This window comes from Salvelinus alpinus, chromosome 25 (genome assembly GCF_045679555.1).
Source record: "Salvelinus alpinus chromosome 25, SLU_Salpinus.1, whole genome shotgun sequence".
Classification (NCBI taxonomy): Eukaryota; Metazoa; Chordata; class Actinopteri; order Salmoniformes; family Salmonidae; genus Salvelinus; species Salvelinus alpinus.
The window spans coordinates 8,707,472-8,722,664 of NC_092110.1; the positions used below are offsets into that span (position 1 = coordinate 8,707,472).

The window sequence follows — 15,193 nt, forward strand, 5'->3', positions numbered from 1 at the left end:
GGCAACCCACAGGATCTTTTCATGCATTTTATTGCCAAGTCTTATTCATTCCCTACTGTCTGTTGTGAATTCAAAAAGGTCACCGAATGAAGAAAGAAACGAAAGAGCATGTAAATGTGAACACACCATTTCAGGAGGCACTGACATGACAGACAATTCCATGCTAGTCTTCATATTAGCACCAATTGATACATTGCCTACTCATCTCACTTTGCCTTTTCAAGTGGACAATCCAGACCCTTTGTCGGAGGACTGCCATTTTGGTATTAAATGATAAAGTTGACAAAGGGGGAAATTTCCCTCAAATGTTTGAGATGATTAATATCAACTCCTAGGAAGTCATCTCACACAGCAAGGAATACATATTTATTTTTGCTTTTATAAATCAGTTGTGCGTGTCTGTGCTCTTTCCCCAACACACCTGGACCCAAACAATACCCCTCGGCCCAATGAAAGGCAAGCCCACCAGCTCTACAGTATAGACCTTAAGTTGTGAACAACATTGACGTATGTCAATGACAACAAGAAGTGATAAATAATAGAAATGGGTGACAATTAAGGCTGGAGACCCTTAATATACATTTAGTCTCTATCCCTGAATATTCAGTAAAGAACAATATTCCATTTTGTGTTGTAACCTTTACACGTCCTTTCAGTTTAAAGACACCACGAGAAGGAAAGGTGGGTTATGACAGTTAACCTCAGAATGAATGCACTTTATTGACGTAAAATGCCTTTGCAGACAGAGTACAGCTGGAATATTATACAACAAACTGTTTTCAAAAATATCTGGAGGCAAACTATTTTTAGAGACCATTTTTCTCCCCCTTTGTAATCAACCCGGATTGTTTTCCTTAGATCATGTCCAGTTCATCATTGTAAAGAAAAGACACAGGGGAACTTCTCCAGAAATGTTTCCCTTCAAGAACTATCAGCATCATAAAAAGGAGGGATGAGCACTTGTCCAAAATGGCACTCTATTCCATTTATAGTGCACTGCTTTTGACCAGCCCTATTGCTCTGGTCAAAAGTAGTGCACTATATAGGGAATACTGTGCCATTTCAGACGCACATTAAAAATTGTTGAGAATAATGCACCGAGAGCGGCCGATAAGCATATGGGTTATACATCTGGGACCCATTGTAAAACACCCAATAATAATAATTCATAAATATATACATGACGGGGTCAAAATAAACTTTTTTTTTTACCAAACTGAAGATAAATGCATTCAAGTCATAGATACTCGTGCTGCTTGCCAATCTTCACTTTGTTTTTGATACAGGACTCTGTAGCACTACGTACAATGTAAACACAACCGGGCTCAGAACAAACTTACTCCAATCAAACCAGATACAGACAAAACCCTTTCCCTCTCTGACCCGGAGACTGATACAGTTGAGTTGGGATATAAACTCCACATCCCAAACGGCACCCTATGGGCCCTGGTCAAAAGTAGTGCACTACATAGGGAATAGGGTGCCATTTGGGACAGGATATGGATGGGGTCGATTCACATTTTGCATAAACCGGGGACCTGCAGCAATGTATGTATCCACTTAGATAACATCACATTAACACTTTGTAAATCACACTTGTGGGTGGGGTATACTGCATAACGTTGATAGGCTTACCTTGACTAAAATAGCTATCCCAACGTATTGGTTAATGCATAAGCAAGGAGACATGGCTGTGGGCAAGGAGACACATTAAGCATCAACACTGAAGAGAAAATCTGAAACAAAGCTTCTCTCTTCAACACACTCTGGTCAGAATCAGATGTTCTAACCCAACACGTTGAAGTAAATAGAATACCCTGTCAGAATCCGTCAAAGATTGAGAATTATGACCAGGGTTAAAGTGCTGACCATCTCAGAGGACGTGAGGAGGGGTTAGAGGTCAGTGGTTAGGGGTAAAGGAAGAGATCCAGTGATTCCTCATCAGTACCAGCAACCTGGTTGCGGTCAGACACTCCCCACAAATAAATGCACATGCGCATACGACAACACAGACACGCACACAAAGCCCTCATTGGCAAAATAAAGCACACAGAAGTCAAGTCACTTTTTCTCCCATTGTCTATTCCACTACTCCTCAGTGACCGCCCTGGGTTTCTTATAGATTGGCATGTTGATACTATGGAAGGCGGGCACCCAGCGGTTGTCATGGAGACCGACGTTGCAGCCGGGCGTGTCTTTGTGGGAACCATGGCAACACATCCAGTACCCGGGGCCGTAGGGCAGCGCCTGGCAGTAGGGCTTGTGGTGCCAGCGGCAGAGGGACACATCCCCGCGCCCATACCGTTTTTTACACTGCTTGCAGGGATCGTCTTTGTAGCGGGGGTCGCACACCCAGCGGGAGTCTGCGGGTCGAACGCCGTAGCTCTCAATGAGGAACTTGAAGTAGTGGCAGGTGCACTTAAGCGCTGCCAAGTTCTCTGTGGGCAGCAGGCAGAAGATCTTGATGATGATGTGGTGGGGGAGGAAGGCCATGTACTGCTGGGGTTCCAGGAGCAGCTGGATCTTAAAGCGCATCTCCAGGAACTCGTGAGACACCAGGCGGCGCAGGGGGAAAGGCACGGTCTCGCACTGGCTAAAAGCACTCCCCTCTCCCTCACTCACCGCCTTCTCCTCCTCCCTCTCATCCTCCTCCTCTTTGGCCCAGTTCTCACTGTGCGATATGGTTTCAGGGAGGAGGGAGGTGATAGGAGGGTCGCAGGGCTGAGTCTTGGAGGGTTCCGCTAAGTCTCTGGTGAGTTGAGGGCTGGACTCAGTGTCCTGGGTGCGAGTACTGTCTGGGTGTAGGAGTGTGTGTTGTTCTAGCGCCGGCTGTGAGGGCAGAGGGTGTGAGAAGAACAGCATGCCTGGGAGGGGCTCCTCACTCTGTAGACTGCTGCTGGCCCGCTCTGACTGGAGCTGGAAGTACAGATCCTGCCCAGCCTCAATGACCCTGCTCCCCTCCTGCCGTTCCTGGGACTCACACATCTCCTCTGGCTCTCTGACAGCGTGGACGGAGGCTCCACACCCAGAGTCCACACTGTGAGACGGAGAAGCTGGGTCAGAGGAACGGGAAGCTTCATGGCAGCTGCTGGGAACTAGTTTGTCCGTGTGGATGGTGCTAACAGAGGGATGGCCCTCAGATGGACTAGCGTGGAGGTGCTGCACCCCCGTGGTCTCCTCTAGTCCGTGCTGGGGCCCGGTGGGAGACGGAGGTGGCTGGGCTGAGATGGAGCAGGCGTCTGCTCCTGCCAGTAACACCCGGCCCACCCTCCTCCGCAGGCTGTTGTTGCGCGACAGCTCTCCCCCAGTTCCGGACCCTTCCCTTGGAACACTCCGGCGCTTCAGGCACTCTGACTCCAGCTTGGCCACCATGTCCGACACCTTTACACACTCTGCCTCCTCATCGGTCCCCTGGGGGCTCTGGTCTGGGGCTTTGGGCTGCTGGGGCTCTTGGGTCAGTGACAGCCCCCTGGATAAGGTAATGCTAGTGGAGCTCCGCAGAGAGACAGGCTTAGAGTCCCCTTGCTTGTCGCTGGCTCTCTGCTCCAAGGCGGCTACCAACTCCACCACAGAGAGAGCCTTGCCCGTCCCAGTCTCACTCCCCTCCTCGCCCTCTACCCTACATACCTGCTCCCCACCCACCCCTACAACCCCACACTCAGGCACTCTAGGGCTCTCGCCAAGGGTCACCTCTTCAGGGCTGTTCTTGTTGAGACTCAGTGGGCTCTGTCTCTCTAGGGCTCTGGGTGACTGTCGGTCTCTGTCCTGGTGGTGGCCCCGATGCCCTGACCTCCTCCTGCGCTTGGCCACAGAGCCACCCTCGTCCTCCCAACAGCTTTTCATCTTCACAGACACCGGCCTCACTGAGATGCTGCTCACCAAGTCTCCCTCACGCGCCTCCCTGACCGGCTCTCCTCCACAGTCACCATTCACGAGGCTGCCGCGGCACTGGGGCGAGGCGAAGATGGCGATTTTCTCCTTGGTGTTGCCGGGCTTGATGACAGCCCAGATGTCCAGCGGTCCATCTCCGTCCTCCCCCTGGTAGGAGACGCCAAGGGAGGCCTCCTGGTTCTCAGATCCCCCCGAGCCTGTAGAGGTGGGGAGGAGCAGCAGGGACGAGGTGGTGGTGTAGGAGGTTTTCCTCCGAGCCCAGGTTGTACTACTGTGGAATACATTTCCCCCAGACACACTCAGCCTTGAGGTCTGCAGCCCACTATCACTGTTGCCGTGGGTACTATTACTGTTGTCACTGCAGCACAGGGTGTTGGTGGATATGACACTAAGGGGGGACCAGGCCGTGCCCGGGCCGAGCCCGCTGCTAGACGAGCCCACCAGGGCTGGACGGACCCCCCACTCTGTTCTCAGAGACAGGGCCCCCTGCTGGCTCATATGGTGAAGGCCTCTCTGGCTGTCCTGACTGGACTCTAGGTGGAACTCTTTCTTCTGCAGTTTGGGGTATGGCTTGAGGTGCATGGCTGCAGCCCTGGAACAGAAGAAAGGAGTCCATGCGTTATTGTGGTGCATGTGATATGACAGCCTAAACAGGGGCCTGTTCAGGAGGATGCAAGGTTAGAGAACATTCATAGAAGGCAGAATAGCAAATTAAGTCAGCTCTAGTTATTCTATTTCTATCTGACACGTCCTGAATATTTTGCCAACGCAGCAAATATATTATCAACAAACGCTGTTGGGAGTGCGACAGCCAGAACTAGAACCCTCTATGCTCGGACTACTGGGCCTCAGGTCAGCTACAGAAGAAGAACAAGAGGTGCATTCCAAATGGCACAATATGTAGGGTATAGGGTACTTACTGCAACACAGAGCAGGGGTTCCCAAACTTTTTGGACCCGGGAGGGGACTGTTCACCCGCACCCAGTTGCTAATAACCCATCCGCAACCACCCTTTTTTCTCCTCTTGAACATTTATTGAACAATTACGTTTTTCTTAAACATTTATTCATTGGGTATTTAGGCCTATTGAACATTGTGACAGTGTGAGCTCTCTAGTCACGTTGAACCACTGTTCACCATTCCCCATGCACGTCAAGTACCCTTACAAACATTTCCACTTCATTAGTCCTACTGCCATTGCATTAAACTTATGAGACCACCATTCGTTTGTGCTAATAGTGGTAACACACATTTGGTATCAGAAAGGACATTTTGTAGTTTAAGCTAATTCCCACTCAAACAATTGTAAAACAAGAGGTATTGTGTTGAAAATGTGATAATTGGTAGAGAACTGTGGATACCAATATATTGTCCGGGCCTCTGGCAGTCTCTATGGGGGTGCCACAGGGTTCAATTCTTGGACCGACTCTCTTCTCTGTATACATCAATGATGTCGCTCTTGCTGCTGGTGATTCTCTGATCCATCTCTACGCAGACGACACTATTCTGTATACTTCTGGCCCTTCTTTTGACACGGTGTTAACAACCCTCCAGGCGAGCTTCAATGCCATACAACTCTCCTTCCGTGGCCTCCAATTGCTCTTAAATACAAGTAAAACTAAATGCATGCTCTTCAACCGATCGCTGCCTGCACCTGCCCGCCTGTCCAACATCACTACTCTGGACGGCTCTGACTTAGAATATGTGGACAACTACAAATACCTAGGTGTCTGGTTAGACTGTAAACTCTCCTTCCAGACTCACATCAAACATCTCCAATCCAAAGTTAAATCTAGAATTGGCTTCCTATTCCGCAACAAAGCATCCTTCACTCATGCTGCCAAACATACCCTTGTAAAACTGACCATCCTACCAATCCTCGACTTCGGTGATGTCATTTACAAAATAGCCTCCAAAACCCTACTCAATAAATTGGATGCAGTCTATCACAGTGCCATCCGTTTTGTCACCAAAGCCCCTTATACTACCCACCACTGCGACCTGTACACTCTCGTTGGCTGGCCCTCGTTTCATACTCGTCGCCAAACCCACTGGCTCCAGGTCATCTACAAGACCCTGCTAGGTAAAGTCCCCCCTTATCTCAGCTCGCTGGTCACCATAGCAGCACCTACCTGTAGCACGCGCTCCAGCAGGTATATCTCTCTGGTCACCCCCAAAACCAATTCTTCCTTTGGCCGCCTCTCCTTCCAGTTCTCTGCTGCCAATGACTGGAACGAACTACAAAAATCTCTGAAACTGGAAACACTTATCTCCCTCACTAGCTTTAAGCACCAGCTGTCAGAGCAGCTCATAGATTACTGCACCTGTACATAGCCCATCTATAATTTAGCCCAAACAACTACCTCTTTACCTACTGTATTTATTTATTTATTTTGCACCCCATTATTTCTCTCTACTTTACACTTTCTTCCACTGCAAACAAACCATTCCAGTGTTTTTTATTTTTTTACTTGCTATATTGGCCACCATGGCCACCATTGGCCACCATGGCCTTTTTATATTTTTATATATATATTTTGTTTGCCTTCACCTCCCTTATCTCACCTCACTTGCTCACATTATATATAGACTTATTTTTCACTGTATTATTGACTGTATGTTTGTTTTACTCCATGTGTAACTATGTGTTGTTGTATGTGTCGAACTGCTTTGCTTTATCTTGGCCAGGTCGCAATTGTAAATGAGAACGTGTTCTCAATTTGCCTACCTGGTTAAATAAAGGTGAAATAAAATAAAATAAAATAAATAAATAAATATCCCTGTGAGTCTCCCAGGCCCATGTTACAAATGGTTAAGAACATACGTTGTAGATTAATAATATTACATGGTATTGTATTATCCCGCAACTTATTCTACAAATTCCTATGCCAAAATGTAAGTAATCTGTTCGCAATATTCATAAACTCAAATGTCTGAAATAGAAACTGAGAAACTGAAGAACAGGTTTCTGCACTTGGCATGGAGAGGCAGACGGCCAGAAGGGGAAGATTCGCCCTGCCTGTACCAGCCAACATACACCAAGTGTACAAAACATTAGAAACACCTTCCTAATATTGAGTTGCACCCCCTTTTGCCCTCAGAACAGCCTCAATTCGTCAGGGCATGGACTCTACAAGGTGTTGAAAGCCTTCCACAGGGATACTGGCCCACGTTGACTCCAATGCTTCCCACAGTTGTGTCAAGTTGGCTGGATGTCCTTTGGGTGGTGGACCATTCATGATACACACGGGAAACTGTTGAGCTGGAAAAACCCAGCTGCGTTGCAGTTCTTGCCACTCAAACCGGTGCATCTGGCACCTACCACCATACCCTGTTCAAAAGGCACTGAAATATTTTGAATTGCCCATTCACCCTCTGCATGGCACACAATGTTTTGTACACTCAGTGTATATTCCTCTGGCAAAACCGTCCTTGCGAAAACACTAACAGTGGAAAAGCGCTGAGCTTGCCTTAAACTACATAGCTTACTTTACACTGGAGTAGGGTTTTGTGTCGATTGTGCACTGGGTACTTTTGGTGCTTATCTATGAGATCGCTTTCATCCTATTGATCAGGCAGGCAGGGAGAGGCAGCACTCGATCCTTGCCTTGGATGGAGTGGCTCAAACCCAAGTGATCCCATTTGTTCACACTGCATAAACAGTCTGCTTCCCAAATGGCATCATATTCCCTACATCAAATAAATAAATATATATATTTGTCACATTTGCCAAATACAACAGGTGTAGACCTTAGTGAAATGCTTAACAGTGCAGTTAAGAAAAATACCTTCAAGTAAGAAATAAAACAAATAATTAAAGAGCAGCAGTAAAATAACAATAGCGAGGATATATACAGGTGGTACCAGTAGAGTCAATGTGCAGTCGCAGCAGTTAGTCGAGGTAATATGTACATTTAGGTAGAGTTAGTGACTAGGCATAGATAATAACAGAGTAGCAGCTGCGTAAAAGTGGGGGAGCAACGCAAATAGCCTGGGGTAGCCCCTTTGATTAAATCTTCAGGAGTCTTGACTTGGGGGTAGATGTTTAGAAGCCTCCTGAACCTAGACTTGGTGCTCCTGTACCGCTTGCCGTGGTGCGGTAGCAGAGAGAACAGTCTATGACAAGGTTGGCTGGAGTCTGACAATTATTTGGGCCTTCCTGACACTGCCTGGTATAGACATCCTGAATGGCAGGAAGCTTGGCACAGTGATGTACTGGACCGCACGCAATACCCTTTGTAGTGTCTAGCGGTCGGAGGCCGAGCAGTTGCCATACCAGGCAGTGATGCAACCCGTCAGGATGCTCTCGATGGTGCAGCTGTAGAACCTTTTGAGGATCTGAGGACCCATGCCAAATCTTTTCAGTCTCCTGAGGGGGAATGGGTTTTGCCGTGCCCACTTCACGACTGTCTTGGGGTGCTTGGACCATGTTAGTTTGTTGGCGATGTGGACGCCAAGGAACTTGAAGCTCTCAACCTGCTCCACTACAGCCCCGTCAATGAGAATGGGGACGTGCTCAGTCCTCTTTTTCATGTAGTCCACAATCATCTCCTTTGTCTTGATCACGTTGAGGGAGAGGTTGTTGTCTTTGCACCACACGGTCAGGTCTCTGACCTCCTCTCTATAGGCTATCTCATCGTTGTCGGTGTTCAGGCCTACCACTGTTGTGTCATCGGCAAACTTAAAATGATGGTGTTGGAGTCGTGCCTGGCTGTGCAGTCATGAGTGAACAGGGAGTACAGGAGGGGGACTGAGCACGCACCCCTGAGGGGCCCCCGTGTTGAGGATCTGCGTGCATCATTTGTGGATCTGTCGGGGAGGTATGCAAATTGGAGTAGGTCTAGGGTTTTTGGGATAATAGTGTTGATGTGACCCATGACAAGCCTTTCAAAGCACTTCATAGCTAGACGTGAGTGCTACGTGTCGGTAGTCATTTAGGCAGGTTACCTTTGTGTTCTTGGACACAGGGACTATGGTGGTCTGCTTGAAACATGTTGGTATTACAGACTCGGTCACGGACAGGTTGTCAGTGAAGACACTTGCCAGTTGGTCAGCGCATGCTCGGAGTACACGTCCTGGTAATCCGTCTGGCCCTGCGGCCTTGTGAATATTGACCTGTTTAAAAGGTCTTACTCACATCGGCTGCAGAGAGCTTGATCACAGGCGTCTGGGACACCTGATGCTCTCATGCATGTTTCAGTGTTACTTGCCTCGAAGCGAGCATAGAAGTAATTTAGCTCGTCTGGTAGGCTTGTGTCACTGGTCAGCTCTTGGCTGTGCTTCCCTTTGTAGTCTAATAGTTTGCAAGCCCTGCCACATCCGACAAGCGTTGGAGCCGGTGTTGTACGATTTGACCTTAGTCCTGTACTGACGCTTTGCCTATTTGATGGTTCGTCAGAGGGCATAGCGGAATTTCTGATAAGCTTCCGGGTTAGAGTCCCGCTCCTTGAAAGTGGCAGCTCTAGCCTTTAGCTCAGTGAGGATGTTGCCTGTAATCCATGGCATGTACGTACAGTCACTGTGGGGACAATGTCATCGATGCACTTATTGATGAAGCCAGCGACTGATGTGGTGTACTCCTCAATGCCATCGGAAGAATCCCGGAACATATTCCAGTCTGTGCAAGCAAAAAACTGTCCTGTAGCATTGCACCTGTTTCATCTGACCACTTTTTTATTGACAGTCACTGGTGCTTCCTGCTTTAATTTTGGCATGTAAGCAGGAGGATAGAATTATGGTCAGATTTGCCAAAAGAAGGGTGAGGGAGAGCTTTGTGCATCTCTGTGTATGGAGTAAAGGTGGTCTAGAGTTTTTTTCCCCTTTGGTTGCACATTTAACATGTTGATAGAAAGTAGGTCAAACTGATTTAAGTTTCCCTGCATTAAAGTCCACGGCAACTAGAAGCACCGCCTCTGGATGAGCGTTTTCCTGGTTGCTTATGGCGGAATATACCTCATTGAGTGCGGGCTTAGTGCCAGCATCGGTCTGTAGTGGTATGTAGACAGCTACAAAAAATACAGATGAACTCCCTAGGTAGATAGTGTGGTTTACAGCTTATCATGAAATCAAATCAAATTTATTAGTCACATACACATGGTTAGCAGATGTTAATGCGAGTGTAGCGAAATGCTTGTGCTTCTAGTTCCGACAATGCAGTAATAACAACAAGTAATCTAACCTAACAATTCCGCAACTACTACCTTATACACGCAAGTGTAAAGGGATAAAGAATATGTACATAAAGATATATGAATGAGTGATGGTACAGACGGCATAGGCAAGGTGCAGTAGATGGTATAGAGTACGGTATATACCTATGAGATGAGTACTGTAGGGTATGTAAACATAAAGTGGCATAGTTTAAAGTGGCTAGTGGTCCATGTATTACATAAGATGGCAAGATGCAGTAGATGATATAGAGTACAGTATATACATATACATAAGAGATGTGTAATGTAGGGTATGTAAACATTATATTAGGTGGCATTGTTTAAAGTGGCTGGTGGTACATTTTTACATAATTTCCATCAATTCCCATTTTTAAGGTGGCTGGAGCTGAGTCAGTTTGTTGGCAGCGGCCGCTAAATGTTAGTGGTGGCTGTTTAACAGTCTGATGGCCTTGAGATAGAAGCTGGTTTTCAGTCTCTCGGTCCCTGCTTGGATGCACCTGTACTGACCTCGCCTTCTGGATGATAGCGGGGTGAACAGGTAGTGGCTTGGGTGGTTGTTGTCCTTGATGATCTTTATGGCCTTCCTGTGACATCGGGTGGTGTAGGTGTCCTGGAGGGCAGGTAGTTTGCCCCGGGTGATGCGTTCTGCCGACCTCACTACCCTCTGGAGAGCCTTACGGTTGTGTGCGGAGCAGTTGCCGTACCAGGCGGTGATACAGCCCGACAGGATGCTCTCGATTGTGCATCTGTAGAAGTTTGTGAGTGCTTTTGGTGACAAGCCGAATTTCTTCAGCCTCCTGAGGTTGAAGAGGCGCTGCTGCGCCTTCTTCACAACGCTGTCTGTGTGGGTGGACCAATTCAGTTTGTCCGTGATGTGTACACCGAGGAACTTAAAACTTTCCACCTTCTCCACTACTGACCCGTCGATGTGGATAGGGGGGAGCTCCCTCTGCTGTTTCCTGAAGTCCACAATCATCTCCTTTGTTTTGTTGACGTTGAGTGTGAGGTTATTTTCCTGACACCACACTCCGAGGGCCCTCACCTCCTCCCTGTAGGCCGTCTCGTCGTTGTTGGTAATCAAGCCTACCACTGTAGTGTCGTCCGCAAACTTGATGATTGAGTTGGAGGCGTGCATGGCCACGCAGTCGTGGGTGAACAGGGAGTACAGGAGAGGGCTCAGAACGCACCCTTGTGGGGCCCCAGTGTTGAGGATCAGCGGGGTGGAGATGTTGTTACCTACCCTCACCACCTGGGGGCGGCCCGTCAGGAAGTCCAGGACCCAGTTGCACAGGGCGGGGTCGAGGCCCAGGGTCTCGAGCTTGATGACGAGTTTGGAGGGTACTATGGTGTTAAATGCTGAGCTGTAGTCGATGAACAGCATTCTCACATAGGTATTCCTCTTGTCCAGATGGGTTAGGGCAGTGTGCAGTGTGGTTGCGATTGCGTCGTCTGTGGACCTATTGGGTCGGTAAGCAAATTGGAGTGGGTCTAGGGTGTCCGGTAGGGTGGAGGTGATATGGTCCTTGACTAGTCTCTCAAAGCACTTCATGATGACGGAAGTGAGTGCTACGGGGCGGTAGTCGTTTAGCTCAGTTACCTTAGCTTTCTTGGGAACAGGAACAATGGTGGCCCTCTTGAAGCATGTGGGAACAGCAGACTGGGCTAAGGATTGATTGAATATGTCCGTAAACACACCAGCCAGCTGGTCTGCGCATGCTCTGAGGACGCGGCTGGGAATGCCGTCTGGGCCTGCAGCCTTGCGAGGGTTAACACGTTTAAATGTTTTACTCACCTCGGCTGCAGTGAAGGAGAGCCCGCAGGTTTTGGTAGTGGGCCGTGTCAGTGGCACTGTATTATCCTCAAAGCGGGCAAAAAAGGTATTTAGCCTGTCTGGGAGCAAGACATCCTGATCCGCGACGGGGCTGCTTTTCTTTTTGTAATCCGTGATAGACTGTAGACCCTGCCACATACCCCTTGTGTCTGAGCTGTTGAACTGCGATTCAATTTTGTCTCTGTACTGGGACTTAGCCTGTTTGATAGCCTTGCGGAGAGAATAGCTACACTGTGTGTATTCGGTCATGTTTCCGGTCACCTTGCCCTGGTTAAAAGCAGTGGTTCGCGCTTTCAGTTTCACGCGAATGCTGCCGTTAATCCACGGTTTCTGGTTTGGGAATGTTTTAATCGTTGCTCTGGGTACGACATCGTCAATGCACTTCCTAATGAACTCGCTCACCGAATCTGCATATTCATCATTGTTGTTGTTGGACGCCGTGCGGAACATATTCCAATCCGCGTGATCAAAGCAGTCTTGAAGCGTGGATTCAGATTGGTCGGACCAGCGTTGAACAGACCTGAGCGCGGGAGCTTGTAGTTTTAATTTCTGTTTGTAGGCTGGAATCAACAAAATGGAGTCGTGGTCAGCTTTTCCGAAAGGAGGGCGGGGGAGGGCCTTATATGCGTCGCGGAAGTTAGTATAACAATGGTCCAGAGTTCTGCCAGCCCTGGTCGGACAATCGATGTGCTGATAGAATTTAGGGAGTTTTGTTTTTAGATTAGCCTTGTTAAAATCCCCAGCTACGATGAATGCAGCCTCAGGGTGTGTGGTTTCCAGTTTACAGAGAGTCAGATAGAGTTCGTTCAGGGCCATCGATGTGTCTGCTTGGGGGGGAATATATACGGCTGTGATTATGACCGAAGTGAATTCCCTTGGTAGATAATGCGGTCTACATTTGATTGTGAGGAGTTCTAGATCAGGTGAACAGAATGACTTTAGTTCCTGAGTGTTATTATGATGGTCACACCACGTCTCGTTAATCATGAGGCATACCCCCCCGCCCCTCTTCTTACCAGAAAGATGTATGTTTCTGTCTGCGCGATGCGTGAAGAAACCAGCTGGCTGCACCGACTCCGTTAGCGTCTTTTCAGTTAGCCATGTTTCCGTGAAGCAGAGCACGTTGCAATCCCTGATGTCTCTCTCGAATGTTACCCGTGCTCGGATTTCATCGACCTTATTCTCAAGAGACTGGACATTGGCGAGTAGTATGCTAGGGAGTGGAGCGCGATGTGCTCGTCTCCGAAGCCTGACCAGGAGACCGCTACGTTTGCCCCTTTTTCGGCGTCGTGTAGCTTCGCCGGCTGGGATCAGGTCCATTGTATTGGGTGGAAGGCAAGACACTGGATCCGTTTCGGGAAAGTCATATTCCTGGTAGGAAGGGTGGTTAGTTGACGTTAATCGTATATTCAGTAGTTCCTCCCGGCTGTATGTAATGAAACTTAAGATCACCCGGGGTACCAATGTAAGAAATAACACATAGAAAAACAAAATACTGCATATTTTCCAAGGAACGCGAAGCGAGGCAGCCATCCTGTTCGGCGCCGGAAGTCCAATGAGATACTCTGCCTGAGTATACTCTGCCTCAGGCGAGCAAAACTTCACGACTTCCTTAGACATCGTGCACTACCAGATCCCTAGACCTTGGTCAAAAGTACTGCATTAAATAGGGAATAGGGTGCAATTTGGGACACATTGAATCTGATTATGGCAAAAACAAGGGTTGCTGTTGTCCCAGCCCAGCCACCCTCCCGCCATTGTTCCCCTAGCCCAGCCTCCCGCTGCTATTCCCCCAGTCTCCCTCCCTCTGCTCTGACATAATGGGAACATAGCCTAAGTCCAGACACAGCTGGGCCCTTACACAAGTCCTGTCAGCTGATCCAGCCCCTGACACACACACTCTCCATCAACGACACACAGGACTTCAAGTAGCCGCAGTGGGACAGGACAGACGGCAGTACATATGTCATTCTTCAATGCAGGGCAAATAAGGCATTCTTCACTGCAGCCCTGGAGCTCTGATAAATGTGGGACAGTAGGGTGGAGGCGGGGGGGTCACCTGACCAAATCAGGGATGGCATGCAGGGGAGGGTGTGGTGGATGGGTTCGAGAGCGACAAGGGCACTGGCTGCATCTCAAATAGCTTTTCTATATAATACACACAACCAGTCAAAAGTCTGGACACCTACTTATTCAAGTGTTTTTCTTTATTTTTACTATTTTCTACATTGTAGAATAGTGAAGACATAACTATGAAATAACACATGGAATCATGTAGTAACCAAAAAGTGTTAAATAAAATCTAAATATACTTTATATTTGAGATTCTTCAAAGTAGCCACCCTTTGCCTTGACAGCTTGGCTTTCTCTCAACCAGTTTCAGCTGGAATGCTTTTCCAACAGTCTTGGAGTCCCTACACATGCTGAGCACTTGTTGGCTGCTTTTCCTTCACTCTGCGGGTACCACTCATCCCAAACCATCTCAATTGGGCTGAGGTCAGGTGAAAAACAAATGATAATCCCACTAAGCGCAAACCAGGTGGGATGGCGTATCGCTGCAGAATGCTGTGGTAGCCATGCTAGTTAAGTGTGCCTTGAATTCTAAATAAATCAGTGTCACCAGCAAAGCACCCCCATACCATCGTGTTTTTTTGCAGCAATTTGACCATGAAGGCCTGATTCACACAGTTTCGTCTGAACAGTTGATGTTGAGATGTGTCTTCAGAGGCTGGTAACTAATGAACTTATACTCTGCAGCAGAGGAGACCGAATCAGGTCTTCATGGTCGAAATGCTGCAAAGAAACCACTACTAAAAAAAGGCCCACACCTGTCTATATAAAAAGGTCCCACAGTTGACAGTGCATGTCAGAGAAAAAAAACAAGCCATGAGGTCGATGGAATTGTCCGTAGAGCTTCGAGACAGGATTGTGTCGAGGCACAGGTCTGGAAAAGTGTACCAAAAATGTTCTGCAGCATTGAAGGTCCCCAAGAACACAATGGCATCCATCATTCTTAAAATGGAGGAAGTTATGAACCACCAAGACTTCCTAGAGCTGGCCGCCGGACAAACTGAGCAAACTGGGAAGAAGGGCCTTGGTCAGGGAGGTGACCAAGAACCCGATGGTCATGCTGACAGAGCTCCAGAGTTCCTCTGTGGAGATGGGAGAACATTCCAGAAGGTCAACTATCTCTGCAGAACTCTACCAATCAGGCCTTTATGGTAGAGTGGCCAGACGGAAGCCACTTCTCAGTAAAAAAGCCCGCTTGACAGCCCGCTTGAAGTTTGCCAAAAGGCACCTA

General features: G+C 48.2%; 1 protein-coding gene across 3 annotated transcripts in view; it reads right to left on the minus strand.

Moving 5' to 3' along the window:
• Positions 1-13: 13 nt before the first annotated feature.
• fbxo34 (F-box protein 34) overlaps positions 14-15,193 on the minus strand; it is a 50,591-nt gene continuing 35,411 nt past the window's right edge. For all 3 annotated transcript variants that reach the window (XM_071365470.1, XM_071365471.1, XM_071365472.1), the window contains one exon: positions 14-4,483. In XM_071365470.1, coding sequence (XP_071221571.1) covers positions 2,089-4,483 — 2,395 coding nt within the window. In that variant the 3' untranslated portion in view covers positions 14-2,088. The remainder of the gene's footprint in view (positions 4,484-15,193) is intronic.